Source organism: Pimephales promelas, chromosome 14, assembly GCF_988280905.1.
Source record: "Pimephales promelas chromosome 14, fPimPro1.hap1.1, whole genome shotgun sequence".
NCBI classification, from domain to species: Eukaryota; Metazoa; Chordata; class Actinopteri; order Cypriniformes; family Leuciscidae; genus Pimephales; species Pimephales promelas.
Window position 1 is genome coordinate 6631366 of NC_142782.1, and position 14759 is coordinate 6646124.

Genomic DNA, 14759 nt, shown 5'->3' on the forward strand with positions numbered 1-14759 from the left:
GAAAATTTTAAGAAAAAAAGAAGAAACTGATCTCTTCACAGGAGACAATGGGTATATATATATATATATATATATATATATAGAGAGAGAGAGAGAGAGAGAGAGAGAGAGCTTAGTCATGTTGCATGCATCATTTTATTATAGGAATACAAAGATTTATATATTTATGCTATTTCTTCTATTATATTTAGAAATATTACAATTTCACTCATGACGACACATGCATTTAAAAAATAGCATAAGGGCTGATCTCAGCAATCAAGAAATAAAAAGGCTGAATATGACAACTGTTTTCAAAATTGTAGGAAATCTTTATTTTTTCCCAATAAATGTTATATCTTAACAGCTGTATCCGTTCTTGTATTGAAAGAACATAACATAAGATGCTAATAAAATAATGATGCATCCTTCCATCCAACTAAATCTAAATAAAACTAAACCTTAGATTTAGTTTTTATAAAATCAATGAAATTGATTAGAAATTGATAGAACCACATTTTGTGTTTAAAAATACACAATGCTAGACTACCCAGGTGAACCTCATGAAACCTTTAAAAAATATTTTTCACACCAAAATAAGTGAAATATGAAAAAATCTCATTCTCGTTACCGTAATGTAAAAAAAACATTATAATATTATATTTAAACTGGAAAGTGTTTTTACATAATGGTAATGTTACCCAAAACCAAAATAAAAATAAAAAATCAGAATTCGCAATGCACTGAATAATTTCTTTTCTTCTTCGATGCAAGTGTGAAAAACATTTTTTTTTATGAGTTTCACCCACCCTGTTTAGTTAGTAGTGAAAAACTTTTGTTGTGAACTTAATAGATTAAGTGGTAAAATACACGTGTCAATGCTGGGGTTTAGGCTTTGCTTTTCTCTGAGGATTCCGGCACCTCTCCACCTCTGAAGCGCTGACTGAGTTCCGCTGACATCACGGAGCAGCAGGATTTCTGTAAAAAAAATAAGTCATTTTTTTTCTCTGTGCGTGTGTGTACACCATTCTCTCAAGTTCCTATGAATTCGAAATTGACCACTTACTTTGTTTGCCTAAATTTATCGTTTTGTTCGATTGATCATCCATGCAAGTCCCAATCCACACGAGCGGTTTGTGTGAGAAAACGAACAGTATTTATATAGTTTTTACTTTTTACATCTTGTTACCACAGCCACAAAGCGCTCGTGCCCTCAGATCACTTGGACGTGGCTGTGGTTGCAAGAGGTAAAACAATATGAATACGGTTCGTTTTCTCACACAAACTGCTCGTTTCTTGTCTTAGGCCATCAATGTGTACTTACATTTACGAGTCATTAAATCATGTTTAATTTGGACTTCTCTGTGCATGCTCTTTGAGGTGGTGACCATAGACCTCCATTATATGACTGACAGACAAGAACGGTTTGACCTAAAAATATCAAAATTGAAACTACTGCAGAAATAAAGACACCTACATCTTGGATGCCCTTGAGGTAAGCTAAAACATACCAAAAATTTCTTTCTAAGTGAACTATCCCTTTAAAGCTGCAGTCCTAATGTACTAATGACAGCTAGTGTTCAAAATTGGTACTGCAGTCCAAATTCCAAATATCAGAGATTGTTGTTTCCCTACGCTCACACGGGTTGCCAGTTTGAGGACACGCAACAAGTTCGAGTGTAAATGACAATGAAAGCCGAGAATACTGGAATGAGTTGATTTATCCGCGTTTTAATATGCTCTCGTTTTTTATTTTTAGATGGATACCGAGGCTTTTTAGGTTGAGTAGAATCTGCAATCTCTGACCCAGTTTGTTTGCTGGCTGTAATAGACGGTGTTTCCTGCCAACTGGCATCCCGGCGTGTCGAAATACTACACATTCCAACACGGAACGCACATTTTCAAAGTAAAATAACTGGCTGTAGAAGCGTTTTTCAAAGAAACGAGTATGTGAACTTGGTTATTTCCTAAATATCTACAAACATACTATGGTATTTTTTATGCTTTAGTATAGTTAAAAAGTTACATACAGCACCTTTAATACCATGGTCCATTTCCTGAAAACACTGTTGCCACTTAAGCATTTTTTTTCTTACTAGTGTATATTATTTACTGAATTAAATATAAACTTATCATCCATTGTTTTAAATGTTTGACATTTTTGGCAGATAAATTAGGCTCTTGCTATCACAGACAAGGCTTAAAGGATTAGTTCACTTTTGAAAAAACTTTTGCTGATAATTTACTCACCCCCATGTCATCCAAGATGTCCATGTCTTTCTTTCCTCAGTCGAAAAGAAATTAAGGTTTTTGATGAAAACATTCCAGGATTTTTCTTCTTATAATGGACTTCAATGGGAACCAGGTCCAACCGAGGTCCAAACGACAGTTAATAACAGTTACAGATGCAGCTTCAAATGTCTTTAAACGACACCAAACGATGAATAAGGGTCTTATCATGCGAAACGATCGGTTATTTCAAAGCTTATTCCAAAAATGTAACTTTTCTAAGGACAAATGCTAGCCTTGTAATATATTGTGAGGCGCGTTTGCAACGTCACGTAATACGTAATTACGTTCAAAAGGTCACGGGCGACGTAGCCGGAAGTACAGAATCAAAATCGTGCGACATCGTTGTTTTACCTTTTAATTCCTTTTTTGTAAACGGCGTTTGAGTTAGTTTTCACGTTCAACCTATGCGTTCAACTTGTAAACAGACTCTGTACTTCCGGCTACGTCGCCCGTGACCTTTTGAACGTAATTACGTATTACGTGACGTTGCAAACGCGCCTCACAGAATGGAGAAAGGCTAGCATTTGTCCTTAGAAAAGTTACATTTTTGGAATAAGCTTTGAAATAACCGATCGTTTCGCATGATAAGACCCTTATTCATCGTCTGGTGTCGTTTAAAGACATTTGAAGCTGCATCTGAAACTGTTATTAACTGTCGTTTGGACCTCGGTTGGACCTGGTTCCCATGGAAGTCCATTATAAGGAGAAAAATCCTGGAATGTTTTCATCAAAAACCTTCATTTCTTTTCGACTGAGGAAAGAAAGACATGGACATCTTGGATGACATGGGGGTGAGTAAATTATCAGCAAAAGTTTTTTAAAAGTGAACTAATCCTTTAAACTCAGTCCCACACTAAAATGCACGTCTTAAAATACGTCAGCCATTGTTTTTATCTAGATGCACAACAGTAATGTTTTTTTTATAAAATACATAAGGCCTGGTTTTACAGACTGGGCTTGGATTAGGCTTTAGTTAATTTAGGACATTTAAGAAGCTTTTATAAATGCTTTTGAATTAGAAATAAATATGATATGATGAACATGATTTCAACATATTTGCTGATCTGGAACAGCATTCTAATCTCAAACAATCAGATTTGAGGGGCAAGTTTTCCAGTTTATGTCATGTTTAGGCTTACAATCAGGGTTAGGTGCTTGTATATCAGTGTTCACCTACCATTTTCCTCTGATCAGGCTTTAGGTAAGGTTTAGGAGTAGGGACAGGGTTAGGAGAGTAGGACTAAATTTTCAGACAAGAATGTTGTTCCAGGATCCAGGAACATGTCTTAAGGCGTGTTCACACCAAGGACAATAACTATAAAGATATAGTTCTAAAAATCGTTCTCAATATCAAAGGAAAGCAGAGTCCACACCACAGCTATAACAATAACGGCACAGAGTAACGATATCATTGGAATCACTTTCAGAACAAATTTTTTTTGGGAGTTGATAAACAGCCAATCAGAATTCATCCTGCTGTAACGAGCTCAAGCATTTAAAGCGGCAGACAAGGAAGGATGCTAAGTTATCTTTCTTTATAGTTATTGTTAAAAGCAGCTTTACTTGGCAATATCACGCTGTCCATATACTGATAGAGAGATGGGGGGCTTCTCACCTGCTGAGTGTTAGCGATTTTGCGTGATTTGGCAGCCAGTTCCATCAAAGCCAAGAAAAGCCCCAGTCCCAGACCGAGGGCCAGTAATAAGAAGATTCCCTTCAGACTGCTGGGCTTCAGTGGAGCACTCTTGTCACTTTTAGCCACACAACTGCTAGCCCACCATTTACTGCGGAAGTAATCCAGCTCGCCCGACTCACTTAGTTGGAGAATGGCAACACTTAGGTTTTTCAGTAGAGGAGAGCCTGAGGACATTAATACACACACACAAACACAGAGACGGTGAGATGTAGATGCTAATACCATGGCACTACTAGGGTTGGGTATCGTTTGAATTTGAACGATTCTGATTCCGATTCCGATTCCGATTCCTTGTTTCGATTCCGGTTCCTAACGATTCTCGATTCCGATTCTTTTAAGAGGCAGGGTCAAAAACGTTTAGCTAACCTTGCTAACCAACGGCCTTTCTGAAGGAAATACTCCTTCTGTAAAAATTCTCCTTTTGTTGATTTCGTTATTTTTAGAAAAGCGACGCCACACTTTGGATCGCCGACGTAAGGTACTCATGTTCGACTCGCGTGGTTATGCCAACACTTCCGGTAGACGCTTCTTCGTTGGTGTTGTTCAGTGGTTTCTTCTTCCGCTCGGCGGACTGCGAATATCGAAACTAGGAATCGAAATTTTAACTTTTGAACGATTCCGGGAAAAACAAAAAGTTAGTCTCGGTTCCAATCGATACTCGATTCTCGATACCCAACCCTAGGCACTACTGATTATTATAATATTCAAGTACCATGCTTTTTATATGGTAAATGAACTGTAGTTATAGGAATATCATTGAACATTAAACCATATGGTATGTTTCAAAATAAGAATTTTGAGACTTCATTTTCTGTATGCAAACATCTATAGTTTTATGGAACAGAGAGCATACCTAAAGGAGCAGCAATGCTGTAACCCCTCATGCCGATGATTTCTGGGGAACGCGTAAGGTTGCAGTATCTTGCCACGGCCAGGTCGAGGGACACAGACTCGCCGATGAAAGCATAGTTGCCTTTCTGAGCCTTGCGGAAACCTTCTTCTGCAGTGAGTGAATAGCTCTGGGCGTTCTGGATATGCTCATAGATTCTGTGGTATGTGGGGTTGTTTGAGTTCTGTCAAAGGCGAGTGACAGTAAAACAGTAGTTGGCAGCTGCTCTTTAAATAATGCGCAAGTCATGCATACTAACCAATTGACATAAAATGATTCAACATTCAGAATTAGTTTACAAAGGTTTTGTATATTCTAAAAATTGCTATCAACCACCGAATCGGGTCAAACACAGCTTAAAAGTATATTTCATATTTTCACCCAAAAATCTAAATTCTCTCATCATTAATTCACTTTTATGCTGTTCCAATTTCACTGTCCCTTTTCACTTTAAAAAAACTTTTGCTGATAATTTATTCACCCCCATGTCATCCAAGATGTCCATGTCTTTCTTTCTTCAGTCGAAAAGAAATTAAGATTTTTTTTGATGAAAACATTCCAGAATTTTCTCCATAATGGACTTCATTGGGAACCAAACGGTTCAAGGTCCAAATGAGAGTTTCAGTGCAAACTGTTCAAAGGGCAACACCAGACGATGAATAAGGGTCTTATCAAGCGAAACGATCGCTCATTAAAAAAATAACTAAAAAAGTTTAAGTTTTATAAGCACAAATGCTTTTATAAGCACAAATGCTTGCTCTGTTCTGTGATGAGCGTTTGTGTCTCTCCTGTTCAAACTCGTTCATCAAAATGAACAATTTTTTTTTCGAGTCATGACTCGAAGGATAAGACCCTTATTCATCGTCTGGTGTTGTTTAAAGCGCTTTGAACAGTTTGCACTGAAACTCTCATTTGGACCTTGAACCGTTTGGTTCCCAATGAAGTCCATTATGTGGAGAAAATCCTGGAATGTTTTCATCAAAAAACTTAATTTCTTTTCGACTGAAGAAAGAAAGACGTGGACATCTTGGGTGACATGGGGGTGAGTAAATTATCAGCAAAAGTTTTTTTTAAAAGTGAACTACACCTTTAAGACTTCATCTTCGGAACACAAATCAAGATATTTTTACAACATAAGTTGTAATCACCTTTTTCATGCTTCTAAAGATAATTTAAGACATCATAAAAGTAATCCAATCAAACTTTTTATTCTAAGTTTTCTCTATTTATATGGTGAACAGGTTCTCGGTTCACCAAGTAAGCTAAGCTGCTGATGACAAATTGTGAATAAAAGCCTAAAGTAAATGTGTTCATATACAGTGATCCTGTCTCTTCAGGAGACCTCTTAATACATATACTTTTATTATGTACTTTTTGAAGTTAAAAAATGTTGATTACCTAGACCTACTGGACAAAAATAGTTGAAAGAATTTTAAAAATATAATTTGTGTGTAGAAGATGAACAAAAGTTTTATAGGTTAATAACTATTATAATAATCATTTTATATGTTAAAATTAAATTATTATACTGTATTAAAGAAATTCTGTGTCTTACCTTGAAGAATGCAAAAGAAGAAGAATCTTTAATGGTACCGTACTCAATCAAGTTTTGATTAGCAAGGTCTTCAAAGCTCTTGATTGACAGTTGCTGGTTGTCTGAATGCAGCCATAAACTAAGGTTGGCAAAGTAACAAGCAAGCAACACTAATGAAAACAGCCACCAGATCGCTGTAATGACCCTTCCTGAAAGAGCCTTTGGGTGAGGACCAGCACCTGCAGAAAAAATGTATAACAGACTTTTTAGTAAACTATAAGTTGCTAATCTGGCAACCCAGGCTCACTGGATATACTGTATGTACCTGTGGTATAATTTCTGCAAAATTATGTTAAGTTAAAGTGAAATGCCCAATGAGTGGCACTAAAAGCGTGTTCAGTTTTAAATGAAACATAATTAATGTGGCAATGTTTTATTAGTTGATGTATAGTGTATCTGGACTGTGCCATTTTGACTCATTCAATTCTACATGTGAGAATGCTTTTAACCATTTGACTCTTATCCTTTTGGCACCACCGAGTCTGCATTATAATTGCCATTGACACCTTTATGGCATACAAATGTTTACACACAGCCATGGGTTCAAACCTCAGAGAGATCAGTGTCTCCTCAGAGCAATGTCAGTGTGTATGCATCTAATTGACTGTCTCGTGTGCATATTTCAAAGTCCCTTTAAAGGTGCAAAACGCAAGTCTCTGAGTTTTTGGGGAACTACGCCCCCTCTGGCAACAAGAGAAACTGCGACTAACCAATTCCGATGGCACTAGACACAAGTTTTATTTCCTTTGTCTTAAGTTTAGTTTGCGTTGGGGTTTGGAATGAACTACAAGCTGGTCTCTTTGAATACATCTTCTACTTTTGTTGACGAAAGTTTTGTCGCTCGAGTTGTCTTCTCTGATACGGACAACGGCGGTGAATACACAAACCTGCCAGACATAGCTAGGCGAGCCCAGTGCTTGACTAAAATCCCAGTGCTTGACTTTAAATGCTAAATCGCGTTTGAAAAAAATATTTTAGGCCTACCACCTTGATCCTAAATCCAAACAATAGTTTCAACTAATGCTAAATAATGTGATAGATAAAAACGCATTTACTGAAGATGAAATTTTAGCTTGCTTATCTTAGTCTATGAACTCTTTTATCCTGACTCGTGTTTCACAGTAGGAAGGCCAACTCATATCTAAACAAGTGCAATGCCGCCCTATCATAAGCGCTGTAGGCTTCGATGTTCATTTTAGCTGAAAAGTGTTGTGAATCATATATGTGTACCCTATGTATGTTTTTGAAGGATAGCGGGGTTTCCCCAGTAAGCCTATGATGCTTTTATGGTTGTTGCAACTTTATTAAACAAAATTAAATCATATTTATCATAAGCCAATTGCTAATTCATGAACTGGCTCTTAATGTGATACAGGTAAATCAGGTAATAAAGTTGTTTTGTTGTATTGTAAAGTGTGTGAGGATGTAAATACTTGTAAGCATACTTATCCATGGTATGTAAGCTACCTTGAAGAGTAAGTGCTCCCATGGTATACCATAAACTGTGTGCGAGGGTGAAGCAATTATTTTCTTCTTCTGGTTGCTCCCATTCACTGGGGCTTATCCTGAAAAACAGACCATAAGCATGGTTTTGTGTTTTTTTTTTTTTGGATATCATGATAATTTGAAGGATCTTGGAACATCAACTAAACATCATGGCATATCATTATTCATTATCATCCTACATGTCAAAGTGCCATTGTATTACCATCCCACCCTTACCGTGACACAAAGAAGATACAGATAGAGGTCAACAGGTAGGCGACCAGTATACCCATCCACATCTCCGTGGAGAACAGGTTAAGAAGGCTCAGGAACTTGGAGTCATCTGAAGCCAAGTCTTTTAGTAGGATGAAACTAAGGCCAGTCTGCATGAAGGGTTTGCTCATGTCCACAGCTGTCTCACGTTTAGCTGTAAGAGTTAGAGGTGCCACAGCGATGTCTGCCTCCTGTAGAAATCAGCAACATACACATGGACACACACACAAGGAGGGTTTCTTGAGACTCTTTTACGTAATACAGGTAAAACTTTGTAGAAACGTGTAGATTTAAAAGTATTGCCTCAATGAGAAAGGCAGACCTTAACATTTTCAGATAAGACGAAAACAGAAATAAATTATATATTTAAAACCCCCATGAAATCATAGAAGTTGAAGTTTTTTGGCTTTTAGTATGAATATGCACTCTTAGAAAAAAGGGTTCATTGGGGTTCTATAGATGAAGCATAGGGTTCTTTACTCAACTCCAAAGAACTTTCTATGCTAAAAAAAGCTTCTATAATGACAAGAAAGAACCCTTTTTACACAAAGGTTCTTTATAGGCTATTATTCATTCATACATTACATTATTCTGTAACATTTTGTAGTTGTAATTAAATGATTGTTTATTAAACTGTTGTAGTAACTTAATATCACATGAAAAACTGAAATGGCACTCTTCGTGTGATATTGATTAACTACATAAAATGATATAAATATATACTTTTTCTAACCCCCATATCTTGAATTTTGTGATAATTCACATGCATTCACAAATACATTTTAGGATCTTGATGTTTGTCAATAATATGAAATAATTAATCCGGAAAGGACAAAACAAATGATAATGAATGAACCTAAAAGGTTCCATATAGAACCTTTTCCTGGTTACAAAGAACCCTAAAGGGTTCTTATTATTGAACCCTTAAAAAGATATAACATTTTGATAGAACATTTTTAGGTTCTATATTGAACCTTTAGAGTGTGTTAGCCTTACTGTTATCAAGGGTGCGTCAAAACAATGACAAAATCTGCATTTTGAATATATAAGTTTTCAAACTTAGTCTCTCAGTTTTGACAATATGGATCAATGATTTTGATATCACTGTAGACTTAAGAATTTCATCAGACAGTAGCCAAGAGTTTTTAGTAAATACATTTTTTTTAAGTATTTGTATTTTGGGGAAACTTTTACTTTACTACTGTTACGTGTGGGTTGTGGGAAATGGAGCGAGGACTCAAATGCAGAGGAGAAGTAATGTTTTAATTAAATAAAACATAAATCAAACAAACAAAACAAAGAAATCCAGGTCTCATGAACTAACTACAAAAATCCAAGAACACGGCAGAAACAGAGCAAACACAACTCAAAACTCAGGTAACATTTAACAACGAACGAGCACCAGACAACAAACACAGGGAGACTAAATAGGAAGGCAAACAAGGAGGTAATTGAAGGAAAGCAGGTGGGACAAATAAACCAATAACGAGGTAACAAGATGGGAGGGGCTAGAACATTAACAAGAGCACATGGCACACAGAAATCACATGATAGCCATGTGCTCACAACCATCAAGACCATAACAAACACAAGACCAGGCATGTCACAGCTCTGTCACAAAACCAAGAATAACCAGAACTGTAGTGACAGAACCGTGACACTACCTCCCCTCAAAGGAACGCCACCTGGCGTTCCCAAAGAGAGACACAAAACGAAACAGGAACACCAGACACAACCCAAAACCACAACAGACAAAACAAAAACAGATATCAAATAAAGTAAGGGTGCAAACAGGGAGCAAAACAATATACAGTAAATAAATTCACAAAAGTCCAAAACTAGACCAGGGAGGGACGGGAGGGTTAAGCCAAGGACCCTCAAGCTTTACAGGAGTCCTGGCAAGGATCAAGGTGAACCAGGCTGTGCACGGTGGCCAAGATGAGTAGGCAGACCATCGGGCAGCCAGGAAAAAACAGTCCATCGGGCGGCCATGGCGGGGACAACCCCTCGGGTGGCCACGGCGGAGACAACCCCTCGGGTGGCCACGGTGGAGATGCTGGCTCAGGAGCAGACACCGGATCAGGATTCGACACCAGCTCAGGAACAGGCACTGGCCTTGAAACAGACCCCGGCTCAGGAACAGGCTTCGGATCAGTGACAGACAACAGAACAAACACAGCCACAAAAACAAACACAGGGACAGAAACAAACTTTGGTCCAGGAACAAGCAACAGGTCAGAAACAGGAACCATCTCAGGCCAAACAGACAGGACGTGAACAGTCTCTAACTGTGCAGACGGAACCTGAACAGTCTCTGGCTGAGCAGCGACGAAATGAACCAACTCCGTCTGAGCAGACGTGACGTGAACGGTTTCTGGAACCGTAGACCTGAGCTGAACAGATTCAGGCTTGATGGATAGCACAGTCAGGGCAAGCAGCTTAGGTGGCGGCGTCAGGGCGAGCAGCTTGGGCGGCGCCGTCAGGGCGAGCAGCTTGGGCGGCGCCGTCAGGGCGAGGAGCTTGGGCGGCGCCGTCAGGGCGAGCAGCTTGGGCGGCGCCGTCAGGGCGAGCAGCTTGGGCGGCGCCGTCAGGGCGAGGAGCTTGGGCGGCGCCGTCAGGGCGAGCAGCTTGGGCGGCGCCGTCAGGGCGAGCAGCTTGGGCGGCGCCGTCAGGGCGAGCAGCTTGGGCGGCGCAGTCAGGGCGAGCAGCTTGGGCGGCGCCGTCAGGGCGAGCAGCTTGGGCGGCGCCGTCAGGGCGAGCAGCTTGGGCGGCGCCGTCAGGGCGGCCGTCACCTCCGGGATGGTCTCGGTGTTAGACACCACCGGACAAGTCGTTGAGGCGGCCTTTCTCCTCTTCCGTCTCCGGACCACCGGACTCGGGACCACCACCGGACTCGGGACCACCACCACCGAACTCAGGACCACCGGACTCGGGACCACCACCACCGGATTTGGGACCACTGGACTCGGGACCACCACCACCGGACTTGGGACCACCACCACCGGACTCGGGACCACCACCGGACTCGGGACCACCACCACCGGATTTGGGACCACTGGACTCGGGACCACCACCACCGGACTTGGGACCACCACCGGACTCGGGACCACCACCGGACTCGGGACCACCACCACCGGACTCGGGACCACCACCACCGGACTCGGGACCTCCTGGACCATCAAAGAAGTGTTCTCCCATCTCACAGAACCAGGAGGATCTGTAAGACGTTCCAAGAGTCTTAAGAACTCTTTAAACGAAAATTCCCCCAGATCTCTCATAATCTCAAAAGGGATTGGGTCATCAAGGGCATGGTTAAAAAGATCCTTCAGAGCTGCATCACCAAGATTTAATCCCTCTGCTGCTGCAGAAAATTTCTGGGCAAAGTCCCCCATATTTGCCTCCGATTGCCGAAGAGAGATCAACTCCTTAAATCTCACCATCCGTTCATATGAAGGACATGACAATGGGAGAACAGGTGATCCCCTCGACCTCTTCCTCCGCTGAGTCCTCTTCATGGCTCGTTCGTTCTGTTACGTGTGGGTTGTGGGAAATGGAGCGAGGACTCAAATGCAGAGGAGAAGTAATGTTTTAATTAAATAAAACATAAATCAAACAAACAAAACAAAGAAATCCAGGTCTCATGAACTAACTACAAAAATCCAAGAACACGGCAGAAACAGAGCAAACACAACTCAAAACTCAGGTAACATTTAACAACGAACGAGCACCAGACAACAAACACAGGGAGACTAAATAGGAAGGCAAACAAGGAGGTAATTGAAGGAAAGCAGGTGGGACAAATAAACCAATAACGAGGTAACAAGATGGGAGGGGCTAGAACATTAACAAGAGCACATGGCACACAGAAATCACATGATAGCCATGTGCTCACAACCATCAAGACCATAACAAACACAAGACCAGGCATGTCACAGCTCTGTCACAAAACCAAGAATAACCAGAACTGTAGTGACAGAACCGTGACAACTACATTCCAAAGCACAATATTGTACTTTATACTCTCCAGCAATTCCTGAAAACAAATAGTTCCTCATTATTTTGAAGAAATGGACACCCGTCCCAAAATACAATGTCTGATTCATGAACGAGCTGATCTTTCCAATGAACCTTAAATCACACTGAATGATTCATGTGTGAATCAAACTGATCTGATTGCAGACGTTCTCAAGTCAACAAAAAACTTAGTTAAAAACTAAGTTACTAATTCTGAAATTTAGTATTGATTAATGTGAATGAACTTTATATTTAGGTAATTGTATGCCCAGAAATGGCAACTCTTTGCTTCATGGTGCAAACAGCTATTATTTGGACCCAGTCTACGGCCTGCTTGGTTGAGTTCTACATTTTCAACAGGATACTCTGCTACACTCAAAGGTTATCTTAGAAAGCCATTGTGTCTAGCCATCTAATAAGCCTATTAATGAAGTCAGATTCCCCATTCAAGCTCCTGGAGTCAGCATCTGAGGAATTTCTGACACTTTTCTAGCAAAACTAACATCGCTTAGAGCAGGATTCTCAAACTTTTGGAACTAAGACCCCGTCCACACTATTGTGTTTTCATTTAAAAACGGAGACCTTTTGCTACGTTTGCACCTCCCGTCCAGACTAAAACGGAAAAAACAAGGACCTAAAACGGAGAAGTTTAGAAACGCTGCAGCTCTTTTTTGCGTTTTGAATTTCCGTAGGGCGTTTTAGTGAAGACGGGACAAACTGGAGGACTTTAGAAACGATGACTCAGAGGCTCATGCTCGGCTCTATGATTTGGTGTCATCAGTCGTGACGTGTTCTTCCCTGATTCGTCAGCCACCCATCACATGACCCATCCCCGGAAGAAAACGTACAAAAACAACCTCGTCGTCGGTCCATGAAAAGAAATCTCTGGTCTTCGACATTTCTAATCTTTGCAGAGGTAGCTAACGTTACTTTCTTCTTAGGAATAGCAGAGAATGTCTAATCTGGAAGAGAATTGGCACTGGCTGGTTACTTCCGGGTTCTGGACTGGCTGCAGTAACGCGTCTCTGTCCATGCGGGGGCGCTCGCGGTCGAGTGCAGAATGAATGGGAGTCAATGGGGTTTCACCCCCAGAAATCCACTTTTTTCTCAGGATGTAATTTTTTGTCAAGTAATTTGAAAGTTGCATTCAAAAGGGAGGGCTAAGAAAATACACTCAGCTGAAAATTGCATTTTTAAGTTCACTTATCTGTTATAAAATCCGTTCAAAAATGTGATGACGTCACACAATAGCAGAATGCTAGCGTGTTCCGGCCAACAACAGCCTAACCTGTAAGAAATCAAAAGGACATAAGTACTCGTTCATTCGACTTTTGGCCTATAATCTATATTGAACTTGCGGAATCAACAATAAAATCTATTTTGATTTAACGACAAGCAGGTGAAAGAGACACATTTAGCCGTTTAGCCCCATAGACTCCCATTCATTCTGCACTCGCCCGCGATCACCTCCAGTGGAATTCTAATGGAACTGCAACCAAGGTGATGCACAATGGGGCTAATAGGAAGTGCCAAGGCTCTCTGTTAGACGGGCACAGGGAATAGTCAATCCGTTTCTTGTTTACACAGTTGCATACCCAGTGTTGGTGAATGGTCACGTGATCCGCATTTTCAGTCGTTTTAATGTGGACGGAGATCAATTCTAATACGCAGATAAAACGCTGGTGTGGACGGAGAGCGTATTAGTTTTAATTGACCGTTTTTAAACGAAACCACAGTAGTGTGGACGGGGCCTAAAGCCCCCACAAGCATCCCCTATCATGTGCCCCCCCCCCCTCTCTCCCTCCCTCCCTTCCTCTCTTTATTTGGAGAAGACAAGGATTAATGATTATCTATTCTATATATATATATATATATATATATATATATACATATTACCTAATCTATATATAATCTATATATAACCTAATCTATAACCTGTTTATGATTGCTAGATAGATAGATTTAATTACTTTTCATATTTGATATATCTGACATAGGTAAGGAACAGTGCAAGCCCTGCAACACCAGTTGTCTCATCAAACTGCAGGGCATGGTACTGGCTTTGCATGATGTTAGCTGGCAATTGCTCCTTAATGTCACTTGTCATGTCAGATATGCAGCAGCTAATGGTGTTGTTAGAAAGGGGGATGTCACCAATCTGTTGTGCGAAATTCTCTCCAAACATGATTTGACAGATACCTCAGACAGCAGGGAAGATTAGCACCTCGGCAATTGTGTGAGGTTTTTCTAATTTAGCAACTTGTTGCGAGACGTGGTAGGATGCTTCTAGACATTTACATTTATTCATTTAGCTGACGATTTCATCCAAAGCGACTTACAATTGCTATATACTGTATGTCAGAGGAGCAACTAGGGGTTAAGTGTCTTGCTCAGGGACACATTGGTGTCTCACAGTGGATTCGAACCGGGCCTCTCACACCAAAGGCATGTGTCTTATCCACTGCGCCATCACCACCCCAGACACTCTAGACACCTGTAAGACACTGATGTGTTTTTGCTCATGTCGCATTTTTGTT

The 14759-nt window shown here is 40.3% G+C and overlaps 1 protein-coding gene across 1 annotated transcript in view; it reads right to left on the bottom strand.

Moving 5' to 3' along the window:
* Positions 1 to 290: 290 nt before the first annotated feature.
* LOC120489848 (putative glutamate receptor) overlaps positions 291 to 14759 on the bottom strand; it is a 28512-nt gene continuing 14043 nt past the window's right edge. The window contains exons 5-10 of the mRNA XM_039687017.2: positions 8173 to 8399; positions 7918 to 8015; positions 6412 to 6629; positions 4821 to 5040; positions 3887 to 4131; positions 291 to 957 (exon numbers count right to left, since the gene is read on the bottom strand). Coding sequence (XP_039542951.2) covers positions 868 to 957; positions 3887 to 4131; positions 4821 to 5040; positions 6412 to 6629; positions 7918 to 8015; positions 8173 to 8399 — 1098 coding nt within the window. The 3' untranslated portion in view covers positions 291 to 867. The remainder of the gene's footprint in view (positions 958 to 3886; positions 4132 to 4820; positions 5041 to 6411; positions 6630 to 7917; positions 8016 to 8172; positions 8400 to 14759) is intronic.